This window comes from Aptenodytes patagonicus, chromosome 1, assembly GCF_965638725.1.
Source record: "Aptenodytes patagonicus chromosome 1, bAptPat1.pri.cur, whole genome shotgun sequence".
Taxonomy (NCBI): Eukaryota; Metazoa; Chordata; class Aves; order Sphenisciformes; family Spheniscidae; genus Aptenodytes; species Aptenodytes patagonicus.
The window spans coordinates 14,611,190-14,632,620 of NC_134949.1; the positions used below are offsets into that span (position 1 = coordinate 14,611,190).

At 38.7% G+C, this 21,431-nt stretch overlaps 1 protein-coding gene across 5 annotated transcripts in view; it reads right to left on the reverse strand.

Annotated features, from left to right (window-relative positions):
- The window catches only part of SRPK2 (SRSF protein kinase 2), a 161,368-nt gene that overhangs the window by 15,124 nt on the left and 124,813 nt on the right, over nucleotides 1–21,431 (reverse strand). For all 5 annotated transcript variants that reach the window (XM_076328415.1, XM_076328404.1, XM_076328373.1 and 2 more), the window contains exons 8-13: nucleotides 15,997–16,162; nucleotides 13,883–13,908; nucleotides 12,162–12,408; nucleotides 10,726–11,214; nucleotides 5,806–5,906; nucleotides 5,598–5,705 (exon numbers count right to left, since the gene is read on the reverse strand). In XM_076328415.1, the coding sequence (XP_076184530.1) occupies nucleotides 5,598–5,705; nucleotides 5,806–5,906; nucleotides 10,726–11,214; nucleotides 12,162–12,408; nucleotides 13,883–13,908; nucleotides 15,997–16,162 (1,137 nt within the window). The remainder of the gene's footprint in view (nucleotides 1–5,597; nucleotides 5,706–5,805; nucleotides 5,907–10,725; nucleotides 11,215–12,161; nucleotides 12,409–13,882; nucleotides 13,909–15,996; nucleotides 16,163–21,431) is intronic.

Below are 21,431 nucleotides of genomic sequence, written 5' to 3' on the forward strand. Positions count from 1 at the left end.
ACATTGTGTGTGCACTGATTATAAGCCTCCGAAGATAGGAATCATTCTCTTTTTTCCCCTGCCCCTTTTTTTTTTTCTCTTTTTCTTAAAGACTCTGAGACTCAGATCACCTGAGCAGAGGACTGGTACTGCCCAAGGATACTCCCTCTCACCCTTTAAATCTGACTCAAAGAGGTTTGGGGCGCAAGAACTGGGCCATGCCGAATCATCTAAAATTAGAAGATTCAGCTCACAGGCTGCTGGCTTCCAATGCTACTTATTCACTGACATAACACCAAAAGAAACAGCACTGAGTTATTTCTCACTCTTTTGCACTGTTTCTCTTATATTATATGCTATTTGGGTAGAGTCCTTACATGGCTCTGTTTATGTACGCTTCCAGCACAAGTAATCCTGATCAGAATCTCTGGCTACTCCCATACTAAAGACAATACAAATAAAACAGGCCTATTCTTTCCTGGAAGCTGCATCAAAACCTTGATGGCTAGACAAAGCCAACCCATATTAGCAGAGGCCAGGTGAGGACAGCACTCACGTAGACACAACATACCATGTCCAAATTCATAAGGGGGGTATTCGGAAAGTTGCTGTGCACACATTAACACAGATGCTTTGGACACTCAGGGCACCATTATTAAGAGGCTTTTGTTTAAAAACATCATCATCATCTCCATCCTCATTACTAAAGACGAAGTAAAACTGAGGAGTGAACAGTATGATGAAAAAAGACAGTCTGCTGCTGCTGTGATACAACACAATCTCTGTGCTTGACTTCACACTTTATGCCATAAATACCAGCCAATGAAAGAACCAGTAGCTCTGCTACTCTCATAGTCAATGCTATTCCCAGTGAGCAAGATTATTTCATTAGCAAGCAAAAGGCAGTGAAAAACCTTAGGCTCAAATGGAGATCAATAAAGCACAAGACCAAGTTAAGACCTCAGGTGAATCCTGGTCCCATGCATTCCAAGTAGTCCTTCATAAAATCTATGGACCCATGAAAAGATTGAGGTGTTTTATGTACACATCCGGACGTCAACCTCTGACATGGAAATTCTATGGACCCTAAACTAATTCAAAGAAAGGCCTGGTTTTATTGTCATTTTTTTAAAATGCAGACATTACCTAGAACATCTGATACAGTAATGGATATGTAACAGATGGAGAACCTTTTCTATTTTTGCAAGCTAAGCAGTCTTCATGTGTGCTGTTTACTACTAAGCAGAGTGTTCCGGACCGCTTGTGAGCAAGCCCATTTGGGAGAGTTTGGCAGCCATGTTGTGAAACTTAAACAACACCCACTGAGATGGAAAACCTGACCACAACTTTGAAGCAGCAAGTCTTCTGTCAGCAAAAGCCACACAGATGGAAGAGTGAAGAGCACACCTGGATCGGTCTCTGTGAGAATACTTGTCAGAAATCGATGATTTGAAGGTCATGGGTACACACAGATCTACAAGATGTATTTGCACACAATTCCATACAAATGAGGTCAAAATATTTTGAACCCTCTTTCAGTGCCAGTTCAGAGAACTAGCTCAGTGATTCAGTTGTGAACAAGGGTTTTAAAAGCGTAATGTCTCACCACCTTTGCTCTGATGCTACCTTACTATACTTTGCATTCACATCATTCATACTAGGCACACACTCTTGCAATATGTGCATTATCATTCAGTGGATAAATTGAGACAAGAAAGCTCCTCCAAAGTCAAAAGTTGCTGGGTAAAAAACTGGCTGGACGGCTGGGCCCAGAGAGTTGTGGTGAATGGAGTTACATCCAGCTGGCGGCCGGTCACGAGCGGTGTTCCCCAGGGCTCAGTTTTGGGGCCAGTCTTGTTCAATATCTTTATCAATGATCTGGATGAGGGGATCGAGTGCACCCTCAGTAAGTTTGCAGACGACACCACGTTGGGTGGGAGTGTTGATCTGCTCGAGGGCAGGAAGGCTCTGCAGAGGGACCTGCACAGGCTGGATCGATGGGCCGAGGCCAACTGTATGAGATTCAACAAGGCCAAGTGCCGGGTCCTGCACTTCAGCCACAACAACCCCATGCAGCGCTACAGGCTTGGGGAAGAGTGGCTGGAAAGCTGCCTGGCAGAAAAGGACCTGGGGGTGCTGGTCGACAGCCGGCTGAACATGAGCCGGCAGTGTGCCCAGGCGGCCAAGAAGGCCAATGGCATCCTGGCCTGTATCAGAAATAGTGTGGCCAGCAGGAGGAGGGAAGTGAATCGTGCCCCTGTACTTGGCACTGGTGAGGCCACACCTCGAATACTGTGTTCAGTTTTGGGCCCCTCACTACAAGAAGGACGTTGAGGTGCTGGAGCGTGTCCAGAGAAGGGCAACGAGGCTGGTGAGGGGTCTGGAGCACAAGTCTTATGAGGAGTGGCTGAGGGAACTGGGGTTGTTTAGCCTGGAGAAAAGGAGGCTGAGGGGAGACCTCATCGCTCTCTACAACTCCCTGAAAGGAGGTTGTAGCGAGGTGGGTGTCGGTCTCTTCTCCCAAGTAACAAGCGATAGGACGAGAGGAAATGGCCTCAAGTTGCGCCAGGGGAGGTTTAGATTGGACGTGAGGAAAAATTTCTTTACTGAAAGAGTGGTGAAACATTGGAACAGGCTGCCCAGAGAAGTGGTTGAGTCACCATCCCTGGAAGTATTTAAAAGACGTATTGATGAGGTGCTTAGGGACATGGTTTAGTGGACACGGTGGTGTTGGGTTGACGGTTGGACTAGATGATCTTAGAGGTCTTTTCCAACCTTAATGATTCCATGATTCTATGAAAATCATGATCAGAATGAAGGACAGGATCTGTAATTATGTAACATGGCTCCCACTGCAAAGCCACATGGCGCCTTTCCTACCCATTCACAAATGTAGTATTTCTGACACATGGATATGATCAGAGCAATTCCTTACCTAACCTGAACACAACCCTCAAGCTTAGGTCATTTAATAACATATAGCTACACCTTAACTGACAACCTTTTTTTTTATTATTTTAAAAAAGCAGGAAATGAAAAATACCACACGCCATCAATACAGAGTCAGCTGGTAGGACACCACTTCATGTGTGCTTGGTACTGTCACACTGGGCAAAGGATGGAAGGATGGAAACTCGCCAAGAAAAAAGTCACGGCAATACTGCTGGACCACTCATTTCACATAGTACTGCTTCAAAAAATGTCCTTAATGACTTTGGACTTGTTGTACAAGCAAAGCAACATGACAAAGAAGACTCCTTGCTCTCCTTTGAGAGACTTGGACAACATGGCTAATGGGATATCTGAGCTGTATTTTGGCTGAAAATAAACACCACCTCCAGCTCCTGCTCCAGCAGACGATCTTTTTGAAGACACATGTAACAATAAACATTGTGGAATAAAGAGAATTAAATATGAAACAAGAGCAAGGTAGCCTAGAAGGGCATTTTCTGAACCACATCTAGGTACAACAAGGAATCCAAACTTGAGAAAGCAAGTGGGACTACAATGGCATTAAAACACTTCGGTACTTCACAGTTCTTGGCTGCTTCAGGGATTGGAGAGAATCAAATCATAATTTCCAAAGACAACCTAAATACATTAATTGGGAGTTTGCAGTTCCACATCAGGAATGTTTCCCTGGCCATTAATCGCTGTTACAAGTTCCCCTGCAGAAAGAGCTGTTAAGGTCTTCAAACCAATCCCTACTCAGAGCTGTTTTCAGTCTGATACAGGATCAGCACTCACAGTGCTCTGACCCATTTTCTCAACCATACAGGAATGAAAGCAGATCCTGAGGGGGTTTGAAACAACGCATTTTTGGGGTGAGCTTGAGAGACTGATCTCTATTTTTTACATTACTATACAATGACGACAACTGAATGCAAAAATTGTATGTCAGTGCTGTAAGATTGTAAGATTTCTACAGCATTTTTTAAGGGCAAAAACCCAAAGTCTGTGGCAGAAGACAATTCCAGTGTTTTTGCCTCAAATGCTTTACTATCTTTAAAGCTTACATAACAAGAAAACAGAAATATAATTTTCTCATTAAAATACTGAAATTCCATAAACAATTGTGAATCTGAATTAAGATACCCCTAGTGGCAGAGATTCTTTAGGCTTTTTTTTTCTCCTTAAGTTTGAGAAAGGTCTCGCATGAAGAAAGCAGTAACACTTATATAACATGGAAAAGAATTCAAGTGTAAGGGGCTGGAAGACCTCAAGTACTGTAAGAATATTATATTCCCTAGGTGCGATATTGCTATTAAGTACCCCACTTTCTTTAAACACAATCCTAGACAGACTTCAGCCTTTCTATGTGCCTTCAGCTACAATACTGTATATGAAATTAGCAGGGGGTAGGTACAGCTTTAAAGGAAGACAAATACAGGGTATTCAATACCATAAAAAGGTACCAAATTCAACTGAGGTTTACAAAATGGCAGGTAAAAAGAATGAAAAGTCTCTATAGTAATTTTGCAGTTAGTTAAGAGAAGAATCAATCAAAGAATTAAGGACCAAAACTGTGGAATATTTTCTATGCTTTGTTTTCAATGTAATAGAAAAAAATCTACATTTTGCCCCCAAATGGAAGAGTAAATTTGGAAATGGATGTTCTTTTCTGTGTATTAAAGCAAAAGCTAGTATTAAACTCCAGAGAAAACATACTTGCAATTTTACTTATGGGTTAGTTACTTCCAACACATGGCTTGCTGAGCTTATAATATCTGTAGGATTTTATGTTCCTTTCAATCCTCCTCCTCTCCCTCTGAGCTCTGCAATTCTTCTCATCACCCACGCCTGCAAACTGTGTCTAGTATTTGAGTCTTCTCCTCCTCCTCACACACTTACTTTTTTCAGACATGTATTTGTAAAATACAAAGATTTGAATAAGTTTTCACTTTTAAAATAGAGGAAGATATTTCTAAATGTATTTCCAAAACTATCTTTAATGAGAAGATGCATGTAGCTTATTCGTCCTCAAAGAGATACTACAGAGTGTTTCAGAAAGTTGAATGATTAAGTTTTTACTTTTTCTATTAAGATTTCTAAAAATATATAATTTCAGTTTTACTGTGTTAAAACTAATTCCACAGAACGTTACCACATATTTTATTAATAAACTACACTCTTTCTTGTCAAAGTTTAGAATCTAAAGTTGTGATTTGCAAGCCTAATCTGGTGTTTTCACTGCACTTGGCAAGAATTTGAGGTATTTCACTGTTTTGCTACTTTATGCAAGAAAAAGGAATGGAAACACAGCAAACAGTTGCATAGATTCTAAGATGGGAAGGAAACATGTAGTTGTACTATTTCAGTTAGACTTTGACATTTAAAATATACATGTATTTCCCTCCAAACTTGCTTATTTTTGACTGCAAGTTTAAAATGCATCAAATGAAAATTAGAAATGTTCTCCAAAATACTTCCTTTTGATTAAGAATGCTTGAGAAACTGAAATAAAGGGGAAAATCATCAGTAGCTATCTGATACGACATAATTTATGACAGTGTATTTGTGTCAAAATGTTAGAACCATCCTCATCAGGTTTCCTTACTAAATAAACAACTGTTTTTAGGAGGTTTATTCTTATAAAATACACATTGTATTGTTCTTACCATACATGCTGTACTCCAGATATCAGCAGGTGTACTGTAACCTGCTCCTATTAAAACCTCTATGGATCTATATTGTCTTGTCTGGATGTCTTCTGTGAAGTGTTTATGCTAAAATAGAAAGAATCACATTAATGGAAAAAATGAACAATAAAAAGGCCTGTTCTAAATAATGAAGGCTAAATAGCTAAAATGATGTAGCTATACTTACCACCCAGCAGGCATTCCCCAGGTCAGCGATTTTAACCCTAATTTTATCTGCGTTTCTTGGGTCCAGTGGATTCACCAGTAAGTCAGCAGCACGAGTTTTTGCTAACACAAGCAAAATGCAGAGTAGTTAGTATTTTGAACATTCTATTCATTATATCTAAGCAGTTTTGCCTTGACATTTTATCCAGTTTTGTAATACATTGAAGACATCAAAATCATTTGCTGTTACGAGAAATTAAAGCAACATAAATAGGATTTCTTACCTTACATTTCAAGTGCAAACTTTTTGCATTCTTTAACTGCCAAATGACTATTATTAGAATATCCAGAGGAGCTTCTAAGCAAAAACAGTACATATGTTTCCAAGAATAGATTCAGACAGAAAATGTTCAAATTCAAACTCAAAGAACTCCACATGAAAGATACGTTCTTGGAACAGTTTGGTTGAGAAAATAAATTCTGCACTTCCATTCTTGGCTAAGGTAAATAAAATTTGGCTGGATTTTTTTCCTTTTCTTTTTTTAAAATCTGTCCCAAGGGGAAAAAGACTCACCAAAACCTGGCTAATTTGAGAGCCTAGGAGACTGTCACCCATTCCACAGATAATTCAGCGTTGACTCAAAGTTCTCTGAAGGTTCCATCTGCATTGAGTATGAACCAGACTAAAAAGGCAGAACTTTAATCAAATTAATCCTGCAATCTTTAGAGGCTCTTGGGACACTGACGACCCTAACGTGACACTGGAGGACTGTTGCTTTTCTTTGTTTTGACATACCACCTGCTAGCTCCTAAATTGCATTGGAAAGAAAGCGGATTGACTTGGAAGACAGACCCAGGTATCACAAATCACATAGCAGCAGAGGATTCATCTCAGTTTCCTTGTCCCAAAACTACCAGTGGTAAGGTAAGGAAGAGGTACTAGATCCAAAAGGCACCTGGGACTCCAATGGGGTCTGTTAAACTGGCGTAAGACTTGGAAGAGGAAAATACACCAGACATGGGACAAGGAGAAAAAATACAGGATGTCTAATGGTGAGTTAGGAGTGACTGAAATCAGATGAGGATCTTCAACTGCTGGAACAGCAAGCCTGAATGGGCCATCAGGGCACTGAAATACTGGCCAACCAGAAAAGAAAGTGGCAGGATCCACCAGGGGAGAGGAGGAAAGAAAAGACAGGACTAAACAGCAGAAGACAGAATGAGCAGTGACCTCAACAAAACAGTCCTCTAAAAAAGCTGGAACGGAGTCCAAGACTCAAGTTTAAAAAAAGCACCAATATAGGGCATAAAAGTAAAATACACTGAGAGAATAAGGTTGCAATCCAGCACTTAAAAGACAGGAACTAGTAAGCTTAATATTAAAATCTTCCTTTACAAGCATGCTGCGTAATACAGTCTAATTTTTTTCTTAAACACAATCACATGCATTATTCAAGAAATAACAGGACCTTTCTCAGTTCAGTAGCCCTGGCAAAAAAAAAGATAGTGCTAGATAAATCTTTGAAAAACGTCTTGTTGAAGGTGAAGGACTGCAGTAAATAAAGAGGATTGAAGGGGGAAAAAAAGCCTCATCAGCAAGACATCTGAATATGATATTAGAAAACGGCTTTCTTCAACCTTCTTCTAACAGAGGGACCTGACAAGGTAATAGGCAAGTGCCTACACTTTTGTGTTTTTCTCAGGAACTCATGAAGTTTATGTCCTGTATTTTCCGAGAGATGAATATGAGACCTTGGATTCTGAATTTAACAAACACGGATCGTTCACAAATGAAAGTGAAGTCAAAAGGAGCGTACTTTTTAGTAAGTACTCTCAAAAAAGCACCCAAAGGAGTTCAACCCAAGCACAAAATCAGTGAGCGTTTCTGGTTTTCACTTTTGTGTGTCCTAGTTCCGTAAAACTGAGAAATATCACCTCCTCTTCTCACAGTCTCAGCATGATAGCATACTTAGTAAACATTCAAACACTGGAATGAGGGGGAGAGTCATGAGGAAATTAATAGATCTATCTTAAGGGCATTTGGTCATGCAGTTCAAAACTTGAAAAAGATAAAAACTTAATAGCTGCTCATCCACTGAACACAAATTGGTCTGTGCACTGAATGAGGCAAGTATCCCGAAAAAATGAGACCATGTTACTTAATAATGTATAGCAATGCCTAGACAGAGAGGAACAAATAAAGTCTACTTCTATACAAGAAAAGGGCACTAAAGTTACAGTGAAAAAGTAGCACCATTTAAAAATATTTAATAACCCGCAACTCTTGTATCTTTCTTCTTTCTAAATACCTTAAGCTGTTTTATTACTGTTTAACCCAACATCATTATTGATGCCATCAATATTAATAACGTTCAGCTTTTCCTCTTTCTGTGGAAGAAGTGAGCTATGGCTGAATTTACTATCTTTCTTCTTTCTTTGCACAAAAGGTCTGTTGGTTTGTTTCTCCAGCTATGGAGATAAGCTACTCCCATGATGACAAAACCGGCTTTACTCTCTGGAGGCATGAGTATTTTACACCCCAGGAAAACAGCAGTAGAGGCTTTCTGCCTATATAATGCCAGCAGCACAAAGGAAGAGGCTACCAGGCATCTAGGAACCTCCTGTACATTGTTTCACGGACTACAGAGTATAAGGAGATGGACTGGAAGACTTACTTGCCTGGATCTTGACATTTTCCAGAAATACAGCTCTACTCAGTTGTATTCTATTTCACATTTCTTGCCTACCCGCAGATTACCTTACCTGTCAGGCTCTGTGATAAACTGTGTGAATTGCTCTTCTAAAGTCTTGAATCAAAAAATAACACTCGACCGTATTTTTCAGTACATCTCTACTTAAATTTAGTAACTTCATCTGGGACAATGTTGATGCAGGCTTGGTGATCTCCCTAAGCTATCTCATTTTCTTCTATCCGCTTACAGATTTAGTCTCTCAGTATTTTCTTTATTGAAGTTAAAACCCATATATTTATCATTTAGCCACTGGCACTATAAATAAAACCTACGTGTAATACCCTGGAGCTATTTAATTCAACAGCAAAAATCCAGCTCTTTGCAATGACACCAAGATTGTACCTTCCATGTCTTCAATACATAGGATTTACAAGCAAAAGTTTTGGATCTGAGCTGTTCTGGTGGCCAGAATTTAAATGTCCAAAACCACACTGAATACAGAAAAGCCATGAGTTGAGGGTTGGCAACATGCCTTACAGAGACAAAGACTTTGTCTTGTCGAGTTTTAATAAAAGGTTAAGAGAGGAACTGGTTGAAACAAAAAAGAACCATTAATGAATGAAAGCACAGCATATTACAGAATTTTTTAATATGACTGAGAAAAGATATAACAAGAAGTAATAGCTAGATGCTGCAGCCAGACAAATCCAAACTTGCTACAATTCTTCTGACACAATTCTGAGTACTGACGAGTGGAACACACCTCAACCACACTAGATTTTTTATCATTTCATTTGTCCAAATCAAGAGCGGGTATCTTTTTGGAAAGTATGTTTTAAACCAAACATAAAGGTTACTGGGCTTACTAGATGGTGTATTACTGGCTTGTTATAAAAGGAAGTCAGGTTACATGATCTCATGATCACCTTCTGCCCTTAAACTATGGGAATAATGCTTACTTGCCACTATAAACTTCCTTTTCTCTTTCCTGTGTAGACTGACCTGTCAATGCGAATATTTCATCTACAATAACTTATGTAATAACCTTAAAAACAAGTTCTACAGCAGGGAAAAAAACCCAAAACCGAACACAGTTCTGCTTTCCTCTTAAAATTTAAGATGGTAGATTTGTTTGAATTTAGCAAGAATGTTTTTGCATTGTGTTCCAAGCTCCGTCTATCAAACTCCCAGGTTTGAATGCAAGAAAAATAATCCAATTTACTTAAAGTAAGCTTAGCTAACCTATTGCCTTTAATGAGACTATTACAATTTTTTGCCTTTCTATTCCACTTATTTGCCTCTTTTTTTAATGTAATACACACTCATGCTACTAGAGAAAAGTCTTCCATCAACCCAAATCAAAAGTCTTTTTTCCCCCTCTCTATTTCTAAAAGCCATTCAAAATGAATACATTTGCTTTTCCTTGAAACCTGGTCCTAGGAGGTCAAAATTCACCAGAATGCTTTGGGACCAAACTAACTTAAAAGCCTCCTCTTCATTTCTAGATACCTGCTCTGCCTTTTTGCCAAAAGTCTTCTAAGATGAAATACTAAATTTAAAATAATCGTAATTGAGATTTTGCATTCACATGATGTATGATTCAATGAGAAAAATGTTCAGTGTAGATGAAACCAAGAAGATTAAATCATCCAGCAAGGAAAAAAGGGTTCCCAGTAGTGCACTGCAGCTGTACCCCAACCTTAGCTACAGTTAATCTGACCCCATATCTTACCTCCCTCCCCAAGTCTGGAGAGTGCATAGGAAAGAGAGCATTTGGGGGCAGTCTGCACAGATTTCTCTGACTGCAGACTGCCACATAGGCACCATCTTTTCAGTGGGCACTCTTCAGACTCAAGCACGAAGCAGGCCAGGACATTAGTAGGTTTGGCACCGACCCAGAAACTAAAAACATTTAAAACACTTCACCTGTAGGTAGACAAAAGTCAACATCACTGAGAAGTGCTAGACCTATTGTTCAATCAAAGTCAGGGAAATGGTGTGATAGAGTTCTTTGTTATTGAAAGGTCCTTTTGTGTTACTGAAAGAAGTGTGTGACAGCCTACCCATAAGGCTTGGTACTGAATTTTCACAAAAAAACCCCGAACCAAATAAAAAGTAAAATCTGCATATACATGTCATTGAACGCAGATAAAACATATACATAAGGTTTAACCCCACTACTCATAAGACATCACCTACAGCTCCAAGACACTTCAAGCATGGTATATGCCACTAAGAGGAATACTTACTTTTTGGCAAATCCCCAGTGCTCGAAGCTGAAACTGTTCTGCTCCTGTCGTGAGATGGGCTGCTCTCCTCTCTTTCGGTTACAGTTGATCCTTCAGAAACAGCAGAACCACAAGCTACAGACTCTAGAGCCCCAGAGAACACCGAAGCTGAAAATTCAGAGAACTGTGACTCAGGAATTTTATGACATCCATTTGGCAATTCACCATTGAACTGTTCATAGGAGCTGCTATAAGAGTAATCACTTTTTGCATTTGGCTCATCAAGATTATACTCCTCTGGATTTGGACATTCTTCCTCTTCCTCGTCTTCATCTTCAATCTGTTGTTCCAATAGGAATGGACCGTTCACAATATGGCCATTTGTTTTGGGGGATTCTATCCACTTAGGGTCTGTAGGGTCAGTGTTGACAAGTTCCTGCTCAACATCGTCATCTTTTTCAGTGTTTTCTTTCTCTGTGTCTTCTTTTTCATCCTGATCTTCTGCTTCACCTGAAAAATTTCAGTGAGCAACACATTAGATCATACATCAATATACCACTTTGAAATAAGGCATTCATAATTTTTAACTCTTCAGTAACTACCTGACTTCTGACATATCACAAAAGGAAACACTGAAATATGCAAAGACCTTAAAATCTAAATTAAAGGCAAAAGAAAGAACTAATAAGGCTGTTGGAAAAAATAAACAATGGGAAGTGGTTCAGGAGGGAACATTCAGAAGAGAAGAATGTTATGAAGGGGGCATATATGAGGCCTTGAAAGCAAGCTTTACAAATCTATAACCCAATCTGTGTCAAACAGGGAGTCATCACAGAATTAGGAAAATTCACAGTAAGAGCAGAACAATACTAATCCAAAACAAAAGACAGTCTCAGTAGTTACATTTTTATCTGAATTGGAGAAAGTTGACATGAAAACCGGGGAAGCCAGAATGGAGCTGGACCATAACAATTATATTCCAAATCACCGGGACTAAACAAGAATTTTAACAAGACATCTTAAAAATTTTAGTGAAGAAGCTGCAATTATTATTACCTGATAGATCATTACAACAAACATTGTAACAAGAAAAGGGGAAAACATTAACTACATTAATGTTACAGAATACAAATTTGACTTATTTTTCTTCTATCTCACCAAGATACTCGGTTATGCCACTTAATGTGGTATGACAGCTGACTGTGCTGTTGAGTTTTCTGTGTGCTTTTTTGTGGGATTTGATAGCTAGATTGCTATTGATGTTTTTCTTCACTTCTACAGTAGGTTTGACTTTTCCTTTTTAGACTTTGTAGCTATGACTTTACCTACAGGAGAAAATGAAACTTAACGATCTAGGACAGTTTGGAGATTTTGTTCATTGTACCAGATGCAATGCTGCAATTACTTTCCCCTCTGAAACTGTAAATTCAGGGTCAATAAACGCAGGTAATACTAACCATCATCATTTCCAGGTTCCTCATCTACTACCTCTTCTATATCAGCTGTTTTTAGTTTCACCTCTGGGTGGTACTCATCTTCTTGTTCATTTGATGGTACAGCTGAAGTTACATTTTCTTCTGTTTTTTTCCTTTCGGCTTCTCGCTCTAGTTCTTCTATTTCCTGCAGGCGTTTTTCTAACAGCTCAGCTTGTCTCTTCTGTTTTTTCTTCAGTTTTTTCTTTTTGTTTTTAGATATTTTTCCAACCTGAAATATTAATACAAACAAAAGAAACAAAAAAAACCCTAAACAATTATTCTCAAGGCATCTCACACCAAATTCACTTGCAGCATGATTACTTTTTATTTGAAAATACTGGACAGCAATTAATATAGTAAATATGTTGCTTTTTCCATTTTACTTCAAATCAAGCATGATGTAGGGTTATATGAAGCAAAAAAAGCTATCAAAATTTTACATAGTTATACATATTTTTACATGGTTGTTTATTAGATACAAGAGCAAAATACATCTAAGATGCCATAGTAAAATTCCAGTGATCCTATAATCTCAACTAGGCGCAATAATCTTAAACTTCAATCTAGAGTAACAGATGATTTTGTATGTGGAAGATAGTCTGCTATCATATCCAGTTATTTACATATAAATTTTATACAAGATTTCTCTCTCTGTACAATGCAGGTAATGACCAGCAAAAGTATACTGAGGAAAATGATATGAGAAAGCCAAAGAGATTGAAAACGGTAAAGAATTTTAAATAAATCCTGTGTTGTTCAGCTATTTCCCTGTGAAAGGAAAGCATTTTTATTATTCACTTCTGGCCCAAAACATATGAATCACAAACAACAGATGGCCATTATGAAAAGTTTCACATTTTATATAACATAAGGACTGAAAAACTCAGGTACAATAACAAGGAAAAGAAAAATTAACACATCTGAGCTAGGATTGAAACACTTTATTATATTTTAACTAAATTCTGACTTCTATTTTTACTATTCGATAAATGAGATCTGTCCAGTTTTCATTCATTGTTTCAATACCACAGTAAGAAATCCTCATATAATTCAAAAATAAAGTACAAGGTACAAAGGGAAATATTATTTTCTCAAAGGTTTATCTGTAAAGCCTGTTATCTTCAAAACAAGCTATATGGGACAGTCAAAAAAAGTTAATTTGACAATCCTATTAATTTTCATCCATGTTGTATGCTCATTGAAATTATATACATTCTATATACACAGACGTAGAAAGCAGGTTTGACCTTAGATATTTCTAAACAGCTGTATTATCAGTGGTTATTTGCTATATGTATCTGGCAAAAAGATCTTTCAAACCTCATAAAAAACCCTCTCCTTTAAGGCCTTGATGATTAAGGTCTTGAAGTCCTTAAGCTATCTGCAATGCATGATATTTAGTGCATGCACCCTTTTTTGTCAGCATTTGAATGGAATGGATTATTCCTCGAGAGATGAAAATGGAAATGCTTAACTTTCTTTGACATAGCTATAGAATTATGAGTCTATGAGAGTTTCCATCAGAAAAATACTGTGCTTAAAACTGGTAAGACCTTAGAAGAAAAGTGTTCTTTGAAAGATAAAAGCTTTATTCAAAGGAAGCTTTTAAAAAGGATAGAGACTACCAACAGTCTAATAGCTACTAATACCTACAGAAACACAAAAAATAAGATCGTTAATTTGAATTATATAACAATACTTACAGGCTTTTGTTGTGGAGCTGTACTCACTAAAAAGAAAAAAATAAAATTTTAAAGATATATTTTCACAAAAACAACTCTATAAAAGCAGAAAGTAGTCGAAATAATGTAAAAATATTCTTAACTAAATATAAGGCACCGAATTTTTTTTTTAGCCAGATTTTTTACACTTTACAAGTACCTGCTGCCTGAAATCATTTGATGTCTCCATTAGAGCATCTGGAATTGGAAGGAGCTAGCATCAATTTCTGTTCACTCTGTTGTGGTTGGTGGAGAGTTAATGAAAGTCAGAAAGGAAAGTCTGAATCAGTAAAGAGTGGACAGAAAACATTAAATGACTGCAGAGTTGTCACAGATTAAATGTATGTAGTCAGCTGACTGAGCAGGTATAGACAGATTTTAAATAGTTCAGGAAATATCAACAAAGACTACTACTGTGTTGCACTCAACAGAAAAGTCAAATACTCATGTTTCCTTTGTTCTGAAACAAGGTAGTTTGATTGCTAGGACTAGAGGCATGAAGAAGTGCCTATGGCAAAAAGCACGCCACCACAGAAAAAGCATCTCCAGCATGGACGTCTTCCTAAGCATCTCTCAGAAGGACACCATCAATGAGTAGGTCTGATGAGATTACAATACTAACTGTGAAAATGCACAGAACAGCAATACAAGCCACACAGCAACCCCCACATCCCCAAATAATCAAAACTAATAGAAATAACCAAATATGGGAGACAGAGGCAAAGTGGAAGTGAGAAAGAGGAACTGAACAGGGGAGAACCTCTCACGAACTTCTTCAGACAGACAGGCATATGGCAATTAACAAATGCAAAATAAAAAACGGAGACAGTTGAGACTTCAGAGTTCTTTTATAGGTTCAGCTCCTGCTGCTAAGTTCAGGGAATAAACTGCTTGTATGCCCCCGAAAGGGCCAGGTTTTCAAAAAGATTCTTAAACTTGAGTACCATCACTGCTCTAAAAAGGGAAATTATGCAGAACCTATTGTTGAAATGCTGTAAAGAAAACACATCTTCAGCTCCTGTGTGGAAAGCCATAGATTTAATTACAATTTGCTAAGAACAAAGTGTGATAAGAACTCCATCAATATATTCCTTAAAATAATATTTATTTTAATGTCAGGAAGCAATATGAAGCTGCATGAACAAAATCAAGTTACTTCCCACACAAATAACATACAGCCTTTAGCTATGTGATCACACATTATATAAAATTCAATACAATATATTCACAATTTATAAGATTTTGCACCTTAACATATATAATACTGTGAAATATTTATGGATTTTAACCACAGTATTTGTTCCTGATATAGCATGTATTTTTATTATACCTCAGAGATTTTAACCCATGATATATTTTCTGACAATATTACAAAGGTATTTAAGTATTATTATTTCTCCACTGCCTGTAGCTCATGTGCTCGATTGGCAAATAAATAGCAACCATGGTACTAAAGTTCACTAGAAAAGCCACACTTCTTCCTTGTTTGTCTTTACTGATTGCTGTGAACTTCTTTACCTTGGTTTCTCCTAGCTAAACATAATGTACAGTTCCTATCTAAACTCTTGGCAAGTTTAACATAAAACATTTAATATACAGTGCTAGGGAGAAGGGCTTATCACAAATTCAGTTAGGTACAATAAATTCCATTTTCAAGGGTGAAAATCTATGGACTCTAAGACTTTTCATTGCATTCTGAGAATAAGTTATAACTGATGAGAAGGCAGATAATTTCACAAGGACACTGATGAACTTGTAATGGAACTAGACACATAATTTAGGTAAGATTATTGTCAATATTAGAGATGCAAGGCTCCAGTGCAGCTAAAACCCAGCCATTAAAGCTTGTGGGGTGGGAGAAGAGTAAGTTTACACCAATAAATCTTTTTCTCTATCTGGGGAGCCTGAAAACTTGAACGTGAAAAACTGAGAAGAAAGCATTTTCCTGATAGTTTCAAGAGCATGAATAAGAATTAACTAGGTATGCATTTTTCACATGCAATTATTAAAAATGTTAATTTTCATTAAACAAAATATTATTAGCATTAATATACTGATGGAACTTTACTACATTGCATTGAAATATACTATCATACCTGCTGAGCCAGAGGGGGGAGGAGCACCAGCTTTCTGCCACTCGGTAGCTTCAGCAGCCATTCTACGAACATAGGCATCATCCACGCACATCAAAATGTTTTCTGGCTTTATATCCGTATGAATGATCTTGCACTTGCTGTGTAGATAATCTAGACCTTGAAGTACCTAATTACAAAAGGATTTTTTAAAAATTTATTTTAATTATCCAGACCAAGCTAAATGTATTTATTATTAGTACAGAGATGTTCAACCGACTGCGTGCAGTCCATATGTGGCCTGACAGGATAATTTATTTAGCTCATAAACCCAGTTATTGAGACTTTCATGAGTAAGACACTGGCTGGATGAATTGTCTTGATGACAGCAACCTGCTCTCAGAGTTCCATTTCCCAAGTGCTCTTTAGCTGATCTGCACATGTGTAAAAAAAACTTGATACACCTTCCTTTGAAAAAGGAATTTGGCTGCTCAGTCAGAAAGGCTGATCCTCACTGGTTCATTGTTTAAAAGATAGTTATTAGAAATAAAACACTGCAAGTACTACATACTATAACTGATCTGGTTTGTGAATAAACATCTTACAATTGATTATAAAAAAAGGCAAAAAGGGAAATGTGTTCTTGGGATGAAATGCGAACTATAGTTTTCCTCAGAATGCCAAAAGTAATTCAGCTTTTAATGTGACCAAGATGTCACATAAGGATTTGTCTACCTGTATTTGTCACATGTATTTTTCCACTAGTCTTTCATACTCTCTGCAGGTGATATTCTGCTAGCTCATCTCAAACCTGCATATCCAAAGTCTTAAAAATGCATTCTGGGATGAAAATTAAAACGATTTTTACACAATGAAAAAATTTCTCAAATTCTCACTGGAACAGAAATACAATAGTTTGTGTGATTTTACAAGTATTTTAGGTAAGACCTAGGTATGATAAACCGTGGAAGTCAATTATTAAGTACAGAATAATGTAACAGCATAAACCAAGCTATTGCTATGATAATGTACATAAATATTGTAGAAAAATATCAGCAAGAACGAAAAAAAAGCAGAAACCTAGCTGACCCCACTTAAAAGACTTCTTTAAATTTTTATAGAATATTCTATGGCAGGAAACAGACCTCCAGACTCACGAGCTCCAGCTACAAGAACATCCTGCCATTCTAGGCATTTTATAAATAAATTAGCAAGCTCCTTGCTCTCAGGATCCTTTCATAGAATCATAGAACACAATCATAGAATCATTAAGGTTGGAAAAGACCTCTAAGGATCATCGAGTCCAACCGTCAACCCAACACCACCATGCCCACTAAACCATGTCCCTAAGTGCCTCATCTACTCATCTTTTAAATACGTCCAGGGATGGGGACTCAACCACCCCCCTGGGCAGCCTGTGCCAATGTTTCACCACTCTTTCAGTAAAGAAATTTTTCCTCACGTCCAATCTAAACCTCCCCTGGCGCAACTTGAGGCCATTTCCTCTCGTCCTATCGCTTGTTACTTGGGAGAAGAGACCGACACCCACCTTGCTACAACCTCCTTTCAGGGAGTTGTAGAAAGCAATGAGGTCTCCCCTCAGCCTCCTTTTCTCCAGGCTAAACAACCCCAGTTCCCTCAGCCGCTCCTCATAAGACTTGTTCTCCAGACCCCTCACCAGCCTCATTGCCCTTCTCTGGACACGCTCCAGCACCTCAATGTCCTTCTTGTAGTGAGGGGCCCAAAACTGAACACAGCATTCAAGGTGCGGCCTCACCAGTGCCGAGTACAGGGGCACGATCACTTCCCTACTCCTGCTGGCCACACTATTTCTGATACAGGCCAGGATGCCATTGGCCTTCTTGGCCGCCTGGGCACACTGCCGGCTCATGTTCAGCCGGCTGTCGACCAGCACCCCCAGGTCCTTTTCCGCCAGGCAGCTTTCCAGCCACTCTTCCCCAAGCCTGTAGCGCTGCACGGGGTTGTTGTGGCCGAAGTGCAGGACCCGGCACTTGGCCTTGTTGAACCTCATACAGTTGGCCTCGGCCCATCGATCCAGCCTGTGCAGGTCCCTCTGCAGAGCCTTCCTACCCTCGAGCAGAGCAACACTCCCACCCAACTTGGTGTCGTCTGCAAACTTGCTGAGGGTGCACTCAATCCCCTCATCCAGATCATTGATAAAGATATTGAACAAGACCGGCCCCAAAACTGAGCCCTGGGGAACACTGCTCGTGACCGGCCACCAGCTGGATGTAACTCCATTCACCACAACTCTCTGGGCCCGGCTGTCCAGCCAGTTTTTGACCCAGCGCAGAGTCCACCTGTCTAAGCCGTGAGCCGCCAGCTTCTCTAGGAGAATGCTGTGGGAGACAGTGTCAAAGGCCTTGCTGAAGTCCAGGTAGACCACATCCACAGCCTTTCCCTCATCCACTAGGCGGGTCACCTGGTCATAGAAGGAGATCAGGTTGGTCAAGCAGGACCTGCCTCTCATGAACCCGTGCTGGCTGGGCCTGATCCCCTGGTTGTCCCGCTCATGCCTTGTGAGCACCCTCAAGATGAACCGCTCCAGAATCTTCCCCGGCACCGAGGTCAGGCTGACAGGCCTGTAGTTCCCCGGATCCTCCTTCCGGCCCTTCTTGTAGATGGGCGTCACATTGGCAAGCCTCCAGTCGTCTGGGACCTCCCCCGTTAACCAGGACTGCTGATAAATGATGGAGAGTGGCTTGGCAAGCTCCTCTTTAAGACATAACTAGCTAGAGTGAACTTTAAAAGCAAAATGTGTTGGTTCAAAATACCAGTAACAGAATACAAAGATATTAGTCTACCACCCAGTCCTGAGCTAGTACCAGAACTGGTACATCCATCCAGAACACAAGGTAGCTCGAGAGAAGAGGAGCAGCAGCGTGCATACGATATTTACACTCAGGCTAAAGGGATACTAAAGTATCCCTGAAACACCTCAAGTGTACGACTCTGCTTTCTCCAGCCCTGGAGCTAGGCTAGAACAGCAACCGTTCTGAAAACCTTTCTTTATATGTCTATATAAAAACTGAATGTTCACTTGAGCAGGACTCGGCGTCAGTGCCAATGATACACGTAAAAACTGCTGCGTTCTTGATAATCTGGATTTTTTTCCTGCAGATCCAAAATATGCTTGACTACTTGCCAAAGCAACTGAAAGAACATACAGTATGTCTCAAAGTAACAAACGCTAAAGAAAGATTGGTTTATACCAGGAAAGTAGTTAGTGGTTAAGTGACTTCAAATTTTAAAAGAGGTATTATTAACAGCAACATAAAGATGGATTATAATAGTCTCTTCCCTCCCCCACTATACTACAGACCATCTTACAAATTACCATTGAATGTCTGTAATTCTGAGGACAAGAAAAAAAACGATTCCAGAGTACACTGAAAGCCATAAACATTGAGAAGAAAAAATATCTGTTCCACTGTGATATGTAGAAGTGGAATTTATCTGAAACTGGATTTGATATTTCCCACTTTAAAAAGATAGCCTTTCCCCCTTTAAAGTAACAGTGTTAGGGTGACAGCTTTGTCTTTAATTTGGCTGAAGAGTCTTTTTTAGAGAAAAAAAAAAATAAGAATACAGAATATATTTTAGAATCCCAATCAGTTCCATGAGTTACCATAAGGACCATTCTGCTAGAATTTTATAATTAGAAAGAATGTTCTTAGCTGTCTTAAAATGTGGATCAGACTGCTTCATCCTAAAAACTGGAAGAACATTATACCACTAAACCAGTAAGGAAATCTATACTACATGGGCACTCTTTGCAGCGTGCTCTGAGATGATGAGTAACAGGGAAAACACTCCTAGTTTTTATTTATTTGTCCACTGAAAAAGGAAAAAAAATTAAATGGGTAATGTATTGTGACTCTGAAAAATTATGACAGATCCTGTTACTACAATCAAAAATGTAAATTAGAAGGCTGTATTATTTCCCTTGTAAAGGTCACATGGTTAGTTTCACATAAAGGAACTCATACTTTGTAGTTTCTAATTAATATTCACTTCTTTTTCTTTCTTTTTCATTCAAGGAGCCACATCATATTGACCCATTAAACAGATCATTTACTATATCGTAGATCAAAGCAAAAGTGAAAATTTTCATTGATCAACATGATGCTCATTTCAGCATCAGTTTCAGAACATGATCCTCTCAAAAGAGACTGATGCTATACATTTTACAACCCAAAGTAAGGATTCCAGAATTAAATAAATGGACACTTCCAATCATCTCCACTGCAAAAAAGGAACTGCAGCAACTAGCCCTTTTTTCAATTCTGCAAGGTCTTCTCTTGCACAACAGTTCATATAACTCTACCCCAGGGGAAAAAACCTGCTTGAAACCAAAATTAAATTTTTTATTAAGAAACTCAACTCTCAGCTGCATTTTAAAATAAACCTAATTTTGTCCCAATGCTCAAAAGTACTCAAAAATTGGAAAAAAAAAAAATTTCCAAATCATAGCATAAAAAATTCCTTTTCAATTGTAGCATGGAATTATAGTACTTTCTGAAACAAAATGGTCTGCTGTACAGTAACACCAGTACAATAATTGAATTGTTTCATATTCAAGTTTCATAAATAAGTTTTTAGAACACGTGTAGCACAAGTTTTGTCTGAGTAGAAGAAAGAATAAGGATCTGTATTATCTTTAATGAGATGAACAACCTGGAAGTCTTACCAGTCAATGCCACTCTCATTAGTCCAAACAGTTCATTCCAACCTCACAAAAATTAAACCTTTTTAATCTTTCAGGACTAACCTGTTCCTCTTTTTTTCGGGTATCAAGCATTTGAATTACTTGGAATTTTTACCTTTGCTTACATTCAAAGAGTAATTTAGGTTGGAAGACTGTGTGATTCAAACCTTCCCTGTTTAAGTCATCCCAGCTTCAAAGTTGTATCTAACCTCAAAATCAGACCAGCCTGCTCAGAGCCTTTATCCAGTTCATTTCTGACTATGTCCTAAGATGCAGACTGCGTAACACTGCATAACACTGTGGACAACCTGTTCCAGTGCCCGACCACCCTCACTACAAAGAATTTCTTCCTAATATGTAACCAGAATTTCTCTTTTTGTAACTTGTGTACATTGCTTCTTGTCCTATCTCTGGGTATCGACAAGAGAAGTCTGGCTCCATTTTCTCTATCTGTTTCACCCTTTATTAGTCTTTTCTTCTTAAAACCAAACAAACCAGTTCTCCCAAGACCTCTCATACATCATATGCTGCAGCTCCCTCATCCTTTTCGTGGCCTTTCACTGGACTCACTTCAGTAAGCCTATGTCTCGCACTTGGAGCCCAAAACTGTACAGAGTCCTGAAGTACTAAACAGAGCCCTCATTCTGCTGACTACCCTCTTGCTAAAGTGGCCTACTACATGGTTAGCTTTCGTCATCACAGGAGCTCACCACTGACTCATGTTCAGCTT